The 16,421-nt window shown below is 36.4% G+C and overlaps 2 protein-coding genes across 2 annotated transcripts; both read right to left on the reverse strand.

Moving 5' to 3' along the window:
* Nucleotides 1-639: 639 nt before the first annotated feature.
* On the reverse strand, nucleotides 640-2,117 carry LOC128237742 (baculoviral IAP repeat-containing protein 7-A-like). Its single transcript, XM_052953325.1, has 4 exons — nucleotides 1,881-2,117; nucleotides 1,457-1,589; nucleotides 1,106-1,243; nucleotides 640-884 (listed from the first exon to the last, which is right to left on the reverse strand). The coding sequence occupies exons 1-4, from the start codon at nucleotides 2,115-2,117 to the stop codon at nucleotides 640-642; spliced, it is 753 nt and encodes a 250-aa protein (XP_052809285.1).
* Nucleotides 2,118-6,947: 4,830 nt separating this feature from the next.
* LOC128236879 (baculoviral IAP repeat-containing protein 7-B-like) lies at nucleotides 6,948-8,336 on the reverse strand. Its single transcript, XM_052952009.1, has 2 exons — nucleotides 8,212-8,336; nucleotides 6,948-7,988 (listed from the first exon to the last, which is right to left on the reverse strand). The coding sequence occupies exons 1-2, from the start codon at nucleotides 8,303-8,305 to the stop codon at nucleotides 7,744-7,746; spliced, it is 339 nt and encodes a 112-aa protein (XP_052807969.1). The 5' UTR covers nucleotides 8,306-8,336; the 3' UTR covers nucleotides 6,948-7,743.
* Between the last annotated feature and the right edge of the window lie 8,085 nt (nucleotides 8,337-16,421).

Below are 16,421 nucleotides of genomic sequence, written 5' to 3' on the forward strand. Positions count from 1 at the left end.
AGTTGGACACACTCCAATAAATTTACAAAAAAATCATCACAGTATCAACAGCAAAGGCAACAAATCTACTTTTATTTTCGGAGATTTTCAAAAGTGACTTTTTTATTAAATGACAAATTAATAGCCGCTTTGTTTTTCTCTGTAACTTAATTAGACACTAATTTCCACAACTGTCCGATAAACCATCAACAATTTTGATTGTCAAAATTTATTTATGATATGTTTACAAACTCAAGGTTTTGTACATACTGTTCATGGCAGAATATTGCCACTTAAGTTATCGAACGTAGTAAAGTTGTGTGCAATGTTATAATTTATAACTAATCAAATACCTAAACATGATAAAGTCAAAATAAGCAACAGAAGCTGCTGATACTAAGCATACTGTAAAATATATACACTAGAGAAACTTTGTCACAACATTTTATCATGATCCAACCACAATCTTTACAGATGCACATAAAACACTAAAAATCACTATTTCTGCTTATAACGGTGAATGAAATGTCAATTGTTTTGGACAAAATATAACCAAAAATGTGTCCATAATGAAAACTATACTGTCACATAAAAAACAAAGTTCAACTCTAAATGGATGATGTTCATCAATGCTTACTGTTAAAGCATGTTATATTCATTTTATAGAGCATCATCATAGTCAAAAGCAACCTCATGTTTAGTGTTTGAAAATTTCGCCTTGACGAGGCCATTTATTGCACTGCGGCAGATTGGACAGCGGTCGAGAGCGCGGGAACACTGTGGGCAGCTGAAAATGTGACCGCAGGGTAGGTATACTATGTTCGCCCTCCTGTCCAGGCAGATTTTACAGTTGAGTAAATCTTTAAGTCTTTCGTTCTCAAGCATAAGACTTTGAAGATCGTCAACTGAAACAAATAAATAAATAATAAATGCATAATTAGTATTAAAACTGCAATCTCGATTAGAGTGGATTGAATCTCTTTATTGTCAGTACTAGTATTTACAACAAAGTGAACTTGGCATGGAACAATTGTAAGGGGTAACATACTTTCCAATTTAAATGTCGTTCAAATTTACACTGTGCACACACACGAGTACTAAACTTAACAGATGTGTGTAGAAGTACCTTCGACTTCTGTATCGTCAGAAGGAGTATTTGGTGCGCACGACTCAAAAACATTGGCATTCAAAGCAAGGTCAGGGTCGTCTTCCTTTTCCATCAAAATTGACACCAAATCAGATTCTTTAAACTTTGAGGAGGCTCCTGATATAAAGGGTTTTCAACCATTACGTTTGGCCTGCGTATTATTCTCATTACAAAATAAAAAGGACAGTTCAAATGTAAATTAATCAAATTTTGCGTTGTCTATGTATGTATATGTCTAATGATCCAATTTCAGCAACTCCAAATCAGAACGATATTTACCCTACTGAAAAAAGAAACATTTAAACAATACGGTTCAAACAAAGCATTTACCATATCGTTCCCGAAATTTATACGCTGCAATTTTAATGTTCTCCTCTGAATATCCGAACTTAGCAGCTGCTTGCGTCGCTTGTTGTTGTTGTTGTTGTTCCGATCCCGAATCGTCTAGCGATGATGGTTTATCCTAAAAAGACGAAAGAAGAATTGAAAGTTTATATTGGTAAACATCCATTAGCTGTTGTCTGAATAAATACATACAAGTAAAACGTTAAAATATCGTAAGTGATCATTTTTCATAAAAGGGGATATATATACAACTTCATCTGACTATCAGACAATCTCCCAGACTACAGTAATCTACATTTTTTGGAAGTTTATTTTATCTATTTCAAACTAATTGTGTTCAGCCACTAACGCCTTGCTATTCGTCATTGGCATAGAGAGCAGTCCCTCTAAGATTTATCATTCGACCAACTTCTTTTTTACAGAGACAGGTAATACTTGCATGTCGTCTCCTTGCCGACTTTTGTTCGGGATTTTCGCAGGCCTCTACGCTGTGGATGTAGGTTTTGCCCTTGGTAATGATGACATGTTGACAGGACGGGTACCATTTGGCGTGCTCTTTCATGGGGTCGTCTCCCGGCTCCCAGTTCCGGAGACCGCCGCCGCAGTGGTAGCAGCGCACACTGTCTCCAACACCTACCGAAGACATAAAGGGCACAAAGAGACTGTTTGTCTTGTTTTATTATGAAGTGTTCTTCTTTTCATCGGAATCCTTGGAAGGTAAAATCTTTTTTGAAATGCAGAAATATGCTTTTGAACGATAGTCATACATATGCACAAAAGAAACTGATGCCAGTTCACTTATGGAGGAATAAAAAGTATCTATCTATCTATCCTCAACTTTGACGGGCGAAGTTTCAGGCCACGGCACCGATGCTTCAGTAAATGACTCATGTCTTTTTGAAGCGAGTGCATATTGAAGAAACTTGGGCCTTATGGTGCTAATTTCAAGTTAGACGGTTGTTGGCTTGGCAGTGCCATGCCTCTGTTTGCTAGGAGTGGCCATGATCATGGAACCACAAATATTCTGTTTCCTTATTCCTCTCTTGTCTCTCAGTGTTTGGATGGCCTTCATAACTTACTACAACAACAAGAATAATACTGTCTCAAGTCAATATGAACTCCTTTTATAGCAGTAAAACATAACGGCCATCGGGAAAATAGTCTGTTTGAGGGTCCTGACTAGTAAATTAAGGGTTCGGTACATCCGTCTCATAAAATATTATACATTTTTACCGTGATTATTTAAAATCAGGCACCGTTTTCCGCATGCGCAATTGTAGTGGCGTTTTTTTGTTGTTTTTTTCGGTTTTATCTTTTTTTTTGTTTTGCGTAGGAAAATTATTATATCATCAGCACTATCCACAACGTCAAATGAACAGTATGCGTCAGCACGATTTGCACTCAATTTAAAATAAATCGCTTAAAGCTTTCGGTTCAAGACAAGACACACAAACGCATCAGCATTTTAAGCAACATTTTATAAGTTGCCATTTTTTTCCGCAATATGTCATTCGGTACCGAAATGTTGACCAAAAAATAGTTTATAGCTATTTGAAATCGCAAGAAATTATTTTTTATCTAAAACGTTTATGTCTTGTTGTAATTTTGAGATGTTCTAAAAACTGTTGAGGAACCGCAGATTGTAACATGGGTCTTAAATAATTAATTGTAGACATTATTTGTCGGCTGAACATTTTTATCTCAGACTGACAAAATTTCAGACGCTGTTGGCCCGAATAACTTACATTTGTACCGAATTTTTCCAATGTCTGTAACTAATACTGTTTAAATGTGATATGTTCTAACCTACATACGACTTGAACATAATTAACAAAAGTTATACTTGATAATTAAGTGCCTTTCACAGTGCACAAGTGGGTGGGGAAGGCAGACATTCATGTTCCAAAAATTTATGTTTTGTTTTGTTTTGAAAAACTCTTTCAGAAGTAAAACTTGCATTCTTTGCAACATGTTTTGGGCTAGTTATGAGAAGATTTTTACGGATATTGGATGAAAAGACTTTCCGTTTTAAAAAAAAAAATATTCCAACAATTTTGCTATTTTATGTCCTTTTTTGGTTTCTTGATGACATCCTTTCGAACAAGGTAGATATTACATACTAGTAGTTAATGCAAGTAGTGGATTTAAATCATATCCTGGTAACAAAAATACAAATATCTTACTTAAAATAACTTCAATCACCACATAGCAACTAGACAGTGTTGCTCGTGTCTGGAATAGTTTGACTAAAGCTCTCAGTCATTTGTATAAAGACAATTTAGAAAAAATGCTTTTTATTGAAAATCGTTATCCATAAAACTTGCACCTACACAAGTTGCAGCTAATCTATGTATTATGTTTGATAAAAATTCAACCTCAAACTAACTAACAAATCAAATTTTGAAACATGTTTCGGTCCTTCAAACCAACTTTTGCACTGTGGAAGATTCTAAAAGAACAACACGCTGACGACAGTCTTCATCAAGGGAGGAAATTACAATGTGGTGACCATTAAAAAAGAGTTCCATACTGGTGCCACAACGTATAATGAATCTATCTGGTACCACAACGAACGATGAATCCATCTGGTGCAACAACGAACGATGAATCTATCTAGTGCCACAACGAACGATGAATCCATCTGGTGCCACGACGAACGATGAATCTATCTGTCGCCACAACGAACGATGAAGCTATCTGGTGTCACAACGAACGATGAATCCATCTGGTGCCACAACGTACGATGAATCTATCTGGTGCCACAACGAACGATGAATCCATCTGGTGCCACAACGTATGATGAATCTATCTGGTGCCACAACGTATGATGAATCCATCTGGTGCCACAACGTATGATGAATCCATCTGGTGCCACAACGAACGATGAATCTATCTAGTGCCACAACGAACGATGAATCCATCTGGTGTCATAACGTATGATGAATCTATCTGGTGCCACAACGAACGATGAAGCTATCTGGTGTCACAACGAACGATGAATCCATCTGGTGCCACAACGAACGATGAATCCTTCTGGCGTCACAACGTATGATGAATCTATCTGGTGCCACAACGAACGATGAAGCTATCTGGTGTCACAACGAACGATGAATCCATCTGGTGTCACAACGTATGATGAATCCATCTGGTGCCACAACGAACGATGAAGCTATCTGGTGTCACAACGAACGATGAATCTATCTGGTGTCACAACGTATGATGAATCCATCTGGTGCCACAACGTATGATGAATCCATCTGGTGCCACAACGAACGATGAATCCATCTAGTGCCACAACGAACGATGAATCCATCTGGTGCCACGACGAACGATGAATCTATCTGGTGCCACAACGAACGATGAAGCTATCTGGTGTCACAACGAACGATGAATCCATCTGGTGCCACAACGTATGATGAATCTATCTGGTGCCACAACGAACGATGAATCTATCTGGTGCCACAACAAACGATGAATTTATCTGGTACCACAACAAACGATGAATCCATCTGGTGTCAAAACGTATGATGAATCTATCTGGTGCCACAACGAACGATAAATCTATCTGGTGTCACAACAAACGATGAATCTATCTGGTGTCACAACGAACGATGAATCTATCTGGTGCCACAACAAACGATGAATCTATCTGGTATCACAACAAACGATGAATCCATCTGGTGTCACAACAAACGATGAATCTATCTGGTGCCACAACGAACGATAATCTATCTGGTGTCACAACGAATGATGAATCCATCTGGTGCCACAACAAACGATGAATCTATCTGATGTCAAAACGTATGATGAATCCATCTGGTGCCACAACGTATGATGAATCTATCTGGTGCCACAACAAACGATGAATCTATCTGGTGTCACAACGAACGATAAATCCATCTGGTGCCACAACAAACGATGAATCTATCTGGTGTCACAACGTATGATGAATCCATCTGGTGCCACAACGTACCATGAATCCATCTGGTGCCACAACGTATGATGAATCCATCTGGTGCCAAAACGTATGATGAATCCATCTGGTGCCACAACGAACGATGAATCTATCTGGTGCCACAACGAACGATGAATCCATCTGGTGCCACAACGTATGATGAATCCATCTGGTGCCACACCGAACGATGAATCTATTTGGTGCCACAACGAACGATGAATCCATCTGGTGCCACAACGAACGATGAATCTGTCTGGTGCCACGAAGTATAAAGAATCTTTCTGGCGCTACAACGTACGATGAATCCATCTGGTGCCACAACGTATGATGAATCCATCTGGTGCCACAACGTATGATGAATCCATCTGGTGCCACACCGAACGATGAATCTATTTGGTGCCACTACGAACGATGAATCCATCTGGTGCCACAACGAACGATGAATCTGTCTGGTGCCACGAAGTATTAAGAATCTTTCTGGTGCTACAACGTACGATGAATCCATCTGGTGCCACAACGTATGATGAATCCATCTGGTGCCACAACGTATGATGAATCTATTTGGTGCCACAACGAACGATGAATCCATCTGGTGCCACAACGAACGATGAATCCATCTGGTGCCACAACGAACGATGAATCTATCTGGTGCCACGAAGTATAAAGAATCTTTCTGGCGCTACAACGTACGATGGATCTATCTGCTGCTACAGCGTACGATGAACATATATGGTGCTACAAAAGACGATGAATATAGCTGCTTCTACAACGGACGATGAATCCATTTGGTGCTACAAGGTGCGATAAATCTATATGGTGCTTCAACGTACGATGAATATATCTGGTGCTACAACGTACGATAATTTTACCTGAGGCTTAAGTTGACGGTGAATTTATCTGGTGCTACAGCTGACGATGAATATATCTGGTGATACAACGTCAAGGGAATCTATCTAGTTCTACAATGTACGATGATTTTTTTCTGGTGCAATAACGTTTAGTAAATCTATATTGTGCTTCAACGGACGATAAGTATATTTGGTGCTATAGCTGACGTTGAATGTCCATTGACTAGACGATTTCAAAACTTAAGGATTCAAGAAGGAAACACTCAAATAAGTTTATTAAAAATCATCTCAACATCAACAGCAAAAGGAACAAATTTACTTTCATTTTCGGAATTTTTCAAAGTGATTTTTCTTTTAAATGACAAATTAATAGCCGCTTTGCTTGTCTTTGTAACTTAATTAGACACACATTTCCACATACACATTTTTGTTCACTTTTTAAAGTAGTCCGTACATTAAATAAATGTTGAAATATAAATCCGTGCACTTTGAAAAATAATATTGATGTGAATAAAAATCGTAACTCGTTTCACGCCGTCGAATGACAATGCAAACTGTGAATTCATAATGACCGGTGTTTTTGTCGGTATTTAATAACTGTCCGATAAACCATCAACAATTTTGATTGTCAAACTTTATTTATGATATGTTTACAAACTCAAAGTCTTTCACATACTGTTTATGGCAGAATATTCCCACTTAAGTTATCGAATGTAGTAAAATTGTGTGCAATGTTTTAACTTATAACTAATCAAATACCTGAACTTGATAAAGTCAAAATAAGCAACAGAATTTGCTGATACTAGGCATATTATAAAATACATGCACTACAGAAACTTAGCAAAATCAAAACTAAAGAATTCTTGAAAAACTGTTTTAAGAAAGGTGTATTTGAGGTACCATACACACATGTTTCTAGAAAATAATAGAACCTTTGCTGTTTTAAAATATGGATTGTTAAACCAAAGCATTGCTGGTGACTTTTTCTTAATGTATTTTTAACAAACATATATAATACAACCTTAAGACTAACATGTCACTTCGTCCATTATATACTTAAGGTAAATGATCTTGATCACATGTTTCCTTCAAACTTGTTGAAAAATGTGTTTTATATGATGACTCGTGACGGACTCCTTTGTGGAAAAGCATTCAAACAGTTGCTCTATACTTTCACCGATCAAAATCCGTTTAAACATAATGTGACACATAACATAACACAGCATACTAATCATTCAACATTATCACAACATTTTATCATGATCCAACCACAATCTTTACAGATGCACATAAAACACTAAAAAAACACTATTTCTGCTTATAATGATATGTGAAGTGTCAATTGTTTTGGACAAAATACAACCAAAAATGTGTCCATGATGAAAATACTATACTGTCACATAAAAAAAAGTTCAACTCTAAATGGACGATGTTCATTTGTGCTTAAGGCTAAAGCATGTTATATTCATTTATAGAGCATCATCATAGTCAAAAGCAACTTCATGTCTTGTGTTTGCAAATTTCGCCTTAACGTGGTCATTAATTGCACTGCGGCAGATAGGACAGTGGTCAAGAGCGTGGGTACACTGTGGGCAGCTGAAAATGTGACCACAGGGTAGGTATACAATGTCTGCCCTCCTGTCCAGACAGATTTTACAGAAGAGTAAATCTTTAAGTCTTTCGTTTTCAAGCACAAGACTTTGAAGATCGTCAACTGAAACAAATAAATAAATTATTGAAGAACAACATTAAGCGCATGATTACTATTAAAACAGCAATTGGATTAGATTGAATCTTTTTGTCAGTATTAGTATGTACAACAAAGTGAACTTCCACTGGAATAATCGTCAGCGGTAATCTACTTTCCAACTAAAGTGTTGTTTAAATATATACTCTGCACACACGAAAGTGTATTAAACAAATGTGTGCAGAAATACCTTCAACTTCTGCATTGTCTGAAGGCGAAGTTGGTACGCACGACCCAGAAACATTGGCATTCAAAGCAAGGTCAGGGTCATCTTCCATCTCCATCAAAATTGACACCAAATCAGCACCTTTGAACTTTGAGGAGGCTCCTGAAATAAATGGTTTTCAAACGTAACGTTTGGTCTGCGTACTGTTCCCATCACAAAATACAATTACAATTCAAATATGAAATAATCAAAATGTTTGGTGGCTAAATGTCCATACCTCTTATGGAAAGCTTTAAAGCTGCACTCTCACAGATACCATTTTGACAACTTTTTTATTGTTTGTCTTGGAAAGAGCAAATGTGTGCGTAAATATCTGCAAACCAATGATACAAGATTGCCGACAAAAAATCAGATCGTAGATTTTCATATTTCCGTTCGTAAACTAATGCTTTATGGCTTGAACCGTTACTAACGGTTTAAGTAAAATGCATAAAACATCATTTTTTTAACTTAAATATAAAAATCTGCGATCTAATTTTTTGTCAGCAGTCTTATTTGGCTCGTTCCAAGACAAAAATTAAAACGTTGTCAAAACGTTCAAACTGTGAGAGTGCAGCCTTAATGGCAGTAGAACTTATGCCTAAAAAATACATTTGGTTCGGGTTACCCGACCCTACCTACGAAATAGGCACCGACCCTACCGCTTTTATAGTCAGTCTGAAAATATGAAAAACTAAACAACTTGCTTTTCAATATGTAGTTTAAAACCTTGAATGCTATACAGAAGATTACTTAAACATCATTCTCAAATGATGAAAATGACATTTTTATATATAAAGCCCAATAAAAAAACAACAACAAAAAAACAACCCTACCTATTTCTAAAAAGGATGTAACCTTAACCAAACTTTTTTAGGACTTAACAAGCATCGGGAAAATCGTCGGCTCGACGGTCCTGAATCGTTTATTTAGGGTTCGGTCCGTCCGTCTCATTGAATGTTTTTACATATTAATCTTGATTTTTTAAAAAAGCGGCACCGTTTTGCGCCTGCGCAATTGCAGAAGCGTAGTTATTTTTCCCGTCTATTTTTTTGTTTTGCGTAGATAAATTATTTTATCATCAGAACGCATTAACTGTCCACAACGTCGAATAAACAATTGCTCGATTTGCACTCAAAAAGACGTTTTAAAATAGTATCGCTTATTAAAAGCTTACGGCTCAAGACCAGAAACACAAATACAAAAGAATCTTAATTAACATTGTATTAGTTTTCTTATCTCAAGATGTCATTCGGTAACGAAATGTTGAAAACCAGTTTAAAGCTAGTTGAAATCGCAAGACATGATATTTGTTCCTAGAACGTTTCGGGATTGTTATAATTTTGAGATGTTCTGGAAAAGATACCGAACCACTTGTTGCAAGATGGGTCTTAAATCAATTAATTGTCGGCATTTTTGCCAGACTTATGGGTTTTGTTTTTCTTTTAGACTGATAAAATTTCACATGCTGTAAGCCAGGAACACATAGCATTTTCCCTAATTTTTGCGTTGTCTGTAACTAATACTGTTGAAAGGTGATATGTTCCAACCTACAGACGACTTGAAAATGTAAAACACAAGAACAATTAGTAGAACAGTGCTCATGTTGCGTTCAATTTACGCATTTGGAACTCCTAAACTCTGTTTAAATATTAAAAAAGTGTTCCGTTCATTATTTTTCACATATTCCAACAAAAACTGCACAACACTTTCTCTCTGTGCAAGTTGATGTATATTTTATATTATACCTGACTGTCAAACAGACACACTATTAACATTAACATTAACTAGGGTTCATTTATATTAATATAGCAACTGCACTAAATATAAGTTTTTACATTTTCTACTTCTTGTGCAAGAATATATCTATGCGTGGCATTTAGCAATGAGTAATTGTAAGACATGTATATACATGTATAACTTTTATTCCGATTCACAAATTAACAAACTACTACTAATATCATGGGATCCCAAACAGTTCATTCCGAAAGTTTCAACTTGTAGTTTTAAAACTTTCTGCATTAAATAGTGCATGATAACACGTTATGACCTTTACAGATCTTGAAATATACGTAAAATCTAGTTCTTTCTTTGCGGTAATTTGGTGAATAGAGAAATATACATGACCTGGGAAGTTTAGACGGATTTCAGGTTATAATAATATCCCTAACTCCCTTGCATCAACAATATATTTTCACAAATTGTTTGGTGTTGACCTAAATGCAAAAGCTTTTCTTGATGCATTTGGGCAAAACAGTGTTAATAATGATAAAAAAAATCATTAACATAAAGTAAAACAGATTTAAGATCCCTTTTTCAAATGTAAAGCTTCATATCATATGAATATTACTTGGTTCATTTACCAACTGTAATTAAAGAGTTTTATTGTGAATAATAATTTATATCCCTTCATTTATATTTTCTTACTACATGCATATAATTATATGTAACTGATTTGTCAATATGAGCGCAAGGGTGGTATTCAATATTAGTGTGTGTGTGTGCGTGCGTGCGTGCGTGCGTGCGTGCGCGCGCGCGCGCGCGTGTGTGCGTGTGTACCACGTGATAAATTGCGTCATAAATGCTACGTCGGAGGGCAACATTTTGCTTCGAAAGAAGACTTGAAACAAAGCTAACATAACTATTTCTTCACCTTTAAAAGAAACATAGCACACTCTACGCCGCTAACGAAGCCACGCCTTCGGTCTTTTTACCAGTTTGATTGAGAGTTTCATTTCTTAAATCACTTCGACAAACTCTTTTACAAAACGGCCGTCTGACGGAGCACTGTACAAAAATATTTTGGAGACAGGTTTGTTGAAGTGTTTATTGACTAATCACTTAATCAAACTCTGGTAATAAAACGTAATTATTCTGTTCTGTGATTCATATCTGGTACATTCTAAACGAGTTAGGTTACTGTAAAAAGAAAAGACACCATAAACATTTACCAGAGTATGTTTATAGCAACTGCACTAAATATAAGTTTTTACATGTTCTACTTCTTGTGCAAGAATATGTCTATGCGTGGCATTCAGCAATGAGTAATTGTAAAACAAATATATAAAACTTTTATTCCGATTCACAAATTAACAAACTACTACTAATATCATGGGATCCCAAACAGTTCATTCCGAAAGTTTCAACTTGTAGTTTTAAAACTTTCTGCATTATATAATGATTACACTTTATGACCTTTAGAGATCTTGAAATATACGTAAAATCTAGTTCTTTCTTTGCGGTAATTTGGTGAATAGAGAGATATACATGACCTGGGAAGTTTAGACGGATTTCAGGTTATAATAATATCCCTAACTCCCTTGCATCAACAATATATTTTCACAAATTGTTTGGTGTTGACCTAAATGCAAAAGCTTTTCTTGATGCATTTGGGCAAAACAGTGTTAATAATGATAAAAAAAATCGCACGCACGCACACACTTTGGTTCACTTTGGTTCATTTAACAATTGCAATTAAAGAGTATTATTTTGAATAATAATTTATATCCCTTCATTTATATTTTCTTACTACATGCATATAAGTAACTGATTTGTCAATATGGGCGCAGGAGTGGTATTCAATATTAATGTTTGTGTACCACGTGTTAAATGCGTCATAAAAGCTACGTCGGAGGACAACATTTTGACAAAGCTAACTTAACTATTTCTTTACAATTTTAAATGAACCACAGCACAGTCTACGCCGCCAACGAAGCCACGCCTTCGGTCTTTTTACCAGATTTTAATTGAGAGTTTCGTTTCTTAAATCCCTTCGACAAACCCTTTCACAAAAAGGCCGTCTGACGAAGCACTTTAAAAAAATATTTTGGAAACAGGTTTGTCGAAGTGTTTGATGAAACTACTAAATCACCTAATCAAATAGAGCATAGACGGCTCTATGTTTTATTAAGGTTGTTTGAGCTTGCCAAGGAAGTGAATGGTTGTTGGTAAGTTTGTGAATGATATTGAATACAAAGTATGTAAGTTGATGCTCAGTATTTATCTGCTTGCTGAGGAAGTTTGTTGTTGATAAGGAAGTCATTAACAGCCAAGGAAGACACTGGTTGCTAAGAAAAGTCATTGGTTGCTATAGATGTAGTTAGTTACTTAGCACTACATGAGGCTACATACCAATGATCAAAGGTCTTGGCCTTGCAGTTTTAGATGAGATATAACTTTATAAGTATATAGAAAACTTGGTATCCCTGGGCAGGTATTCATAAAACATCTTCAGTCATTTCCCTACATAAGTCATTTCAAAGTTCAGTATATTACTTGTTATAAGATACAGGGTTTCGGTTAAAGGATATTTGGAAGTATATTACTCCCTAGAAATGGGTTAAAACTTCCAAAGTTAATGCCTTGGAAGTAAAAAAAAATCCATAAAGAAAACTTCCAAAGTTCCAAAGTTAAAAGCTTGGAAGTTCAAAAAATCGAAACCTGTGTCAATATTACTTTATGGTCACAATTTCAATCAGTGTTTCAGTAAATTGAAGCATTATAATAGAAGGCTGTGAATTTGGCAGGTTTTAATTGCATTTTATTTGATTTTTAACATCCTGGTTAAAGAAAGTGGTAAAAGGTACTGTTTTCGGGAGACTTAAGCTTCCAAATTTCAGTGAAAAACTTCCAAAACTGATGGAAAGGAAGTTCATACTACCAGTTTCAAATTCTAAATGGAAGCCCTGAAGATATTTTTTTTAATACCAGTCCAGGGGACTGGTCAGCTTTTAATCTAGTTTTTTTTCAAGACTTTATTAAGACACTAGTATCCAAGAACATGGTCGTCTGGTCAATGAAATGCTAGTAGAAAAAATAGATGTCCAAAATACTTTCACATGTAAACAAAGTTGTGTGGAGGGGGGTTGAACAAGTATACCAGGACATTAATGTCTCCAAATCGCTTGGTTAAAGGGTTGCAAAAATCAATTTCAAGCAGATAAGAGTGGACCTCCATATAAAGATATACACCTTGGCAAAGAATGATTGTTGCGGGGGTTGATTGTTATAAAAAGAAGTACAAATTTGAAGGATTGCGAATTTGGTCAGCACATCTTGAGGGTAAAATGCCTTCACAGTTTATTCCTACACTTAATATTTGAGGTTTGGTTTTGCAATGATTCAAACTGGCGGCTGCTTAATAATTTTAATTCGTTTGCGAAATTTGAGTGAAACTGACGAAGAATATTTGTAGTTCAGCCCTATATTGAGTTGTACCCGTTATTAACACTTTATATTAGCACTTTGCACACTACTTATCGGAATCTATGTGGATGTGTGTACGGTTACATCGTTAATCATTATATTTTCATATCATAAATGTGCAGGTCCTAAAAAAACACTGGGGGCCTTTTCCATGGTCTACTTTCAATTCTGTGGAGTGAACAATTATAAACGTAACCCTAAACGCCAAATGCAAATTAAACCTGATGAAAATCTGTCCTACGGCCGCTCATTTAGAGCACCTGGTTACGTCATGCGTTTATGAAAAAACAAATCCTATTGTATACATCTGACTGGTGCCTTAGAAATTGCCATATAAAGTTCTGTATTGATGAATGGATTTCGGTAGACAACTTCATTGTTTCAAACAGCAGGGTATGTATATATAACAGCTATGCTGCAGTGGATACTAATCGCTATTGCATGTTTATGATTTGAATTTTGAGAGGATTATAAAAAGTTGCTGATTGGTGAAAAATTGTTCTTTTTTAGCGCGAAGAGTTCTCAGAAAGTCTCATCCTGCCTGTTTAATATGACATATATGGTAATATCCTGATTTAAACTGATGGTAATGCTATTTTGATTATATACATTTTATACTTATTGACTAGCAGATTTTTTTTAGTCATTTGATTGGCAAGCGCAGTCATCTAACTAGAGATTGCTTTTTTTTGAAAAACGGTTTGTCTCCCCCATTGTGTGGTCGTAGGTGAGAAATAATCAATGATGAACATAAATTTTGTACTTTTGGACTGGAGACAAACATAGGGGTCACCTACTGGTCATGACCAACCTGCATACAGAGTATGAAGTTCCTGAGTCCAAGTATGAAGTTCCTGGGTCCAAGCTTTTATTAGTTATTGAGCCTAAAGAAGTGTGACATACGGACTGGACACCAACAAATTGTTTTTTACCTGATGGTCACTTTGACCTTGACCTACTGACCTTAAAATCAACAAGAGTTGTTTGTCAAACATTATCCCCCCCCCTAAGCGCCATGTTGTCAGGATTTTATGTTATGACCATGACCTTTGACCTCAAAATCCATAGGAGTCATCAGCTGGTCACCAAAAATCTTAATGTCAGGTTTGAGGGCCATGGGTGCAGGCATTGACAAGTTATCACACAGACAAGCTTTTTTCGTTCAAGGTCACTGTGACCTTGACCTTTGACCCGATGACCCCTAAAAATCATAAGGGGTCATCTACTGGTCAGAAACAACTCCAAGTCAAGTTTGTGCGCCATGGGTGCAGGCATTGTCGAGTGATCACACGGACAACCATTTACCATTCAAGGTCACTGTGACCTTGACTTTTGGCCCGATAACCCCAAAAAAACAATAGGGGCCATCAAACTAATCATGACAAACTGGTATACCAAGTATGAAGTTCCTGGGTGTACGCGCTCTTTAGTTATTGAGCGGAAACCGCTTCATAACCTCAAGGTCACAGTGACCTTGACCTTTGACCTACTGATCTCAAAATCAATAGGAGTTATCTATTAGTCATGACCAACAAGCATACCAAGTATGAAGTTCCTGGGTGCAAGCCTTATTAAGTTATTGAGTGGTAACTTTTTTTCAACTCAAGGTCACGGTGACCTTGACCGTTGACCTACTGATCTCAAAATCAATAGGAGTCATCTACTAGTCATGACCAACTAGCATACCAAGTATGAAGTTCCTGGACCCAAAATATCTTTGGTTATTTACCGGAAACCGTTTCTTCACCTCAAGGTCATGGTGACCTTGACCTTTGGCCTAGTGACCCTAAAATCAATAGGAGTCATCTACTAGTCATGACCAACTAGCATACCAAGTTTGAAGTTCCCGGACCCAAAAGATCTTTGGTTATTTAGCGGAAACCGTTTCTTCACCTCAAGGTCATGGTGACATTGACCTCTGGCCTAGTGACCCTTAAATCAATAGGGGTCATCTTCTAGTCATGACCAAATAGCATACCAAGTATGAAGTTCCTGGGTGCAAGCTTTCTTAAGTTACTGAGCGGAAACCGTTTCTTCACCTCAACATCACAGTGACCTTGACCTTAGACCTACTGATCTCAAAATCAATAGGAATCATCTACTAGTCATGACCAACTAGACTACCAAGAACGAAGTTTCTGGGTACAAGTGTTTCTTTAGTTATTGAGCAGAAACCTTTTTTAAGCGTATGGTCACTGCCAACATATCGTTTTTTTACCTGAAGGTAACCTTGACCTTTTGATTCCAAAATCAATAGGGTTCATATTCTAGTCATGAACAACAAGCATACAAAGTATGAAGTTCCAGGACCCAAAGGATCTTTAGTTATTGAGCGGAAACCATTTCTTCATCTCAAGGTCACAGCGACCTTGACATTTGACCCAAAAATCAATAGGGGCCATCTACTAGTCATGACCAACTAGCATACCAAGTATGAAATATCTTGGTCAAAGCATTCTATAGTTATTGAGCAGAAACGAAGTGTGATGTAGTGACTGACTGACTGACTGACTGACTGAGGGACAGGGCAAAAACAATATGTCTCCCCATGAATAGGGGAGACATAAATATTTGTCAGATGACTTGTAATACAGAGTGTCTGACGTGTTGCTGAACAAGTGTTGAATAGGCTGTTGTGAAAAAAATTATATAAACTGATAAATTAAAACATTTTTTCGCAATCAATGTAAAATTAGTCAAACTAATCAGCAAATGCTTGATGAGGTTGGAAATGAAATATAATAATTATTTAATTTTTGAAAAATGTAAAAATTATGAGTTTTTGACCATTATTTTGTGCTTTTGATTCCTTTGACAATATTTATTCGGCAAACTTTGATGTACCAAGTTAGAACACTACCAGCAAGTATAGCTACAAGCAAGCCGCTTCATGAGTCTAAAATAATAGATGTGTTATAAAGGATTCTTCTAGACCAGGATTTGAAATCTCAAAATCATAAAAAACATCTATCAACATACATTTACTTGGA

Source organism: Mya arenaria, chromosome 6, assembly GCF_026914265.1.
Source record: "Mya arenaria isolate MELC-2E11 chromosome 6, ASM2691426v1".
In the NCBI taxonomy this organism is placed as follows: domain Eukaryota; kingdom Metazoa; phylum Mollusca; class Bivalvia; order Myida; family Myidae; genus Mya; species Mya arenaria.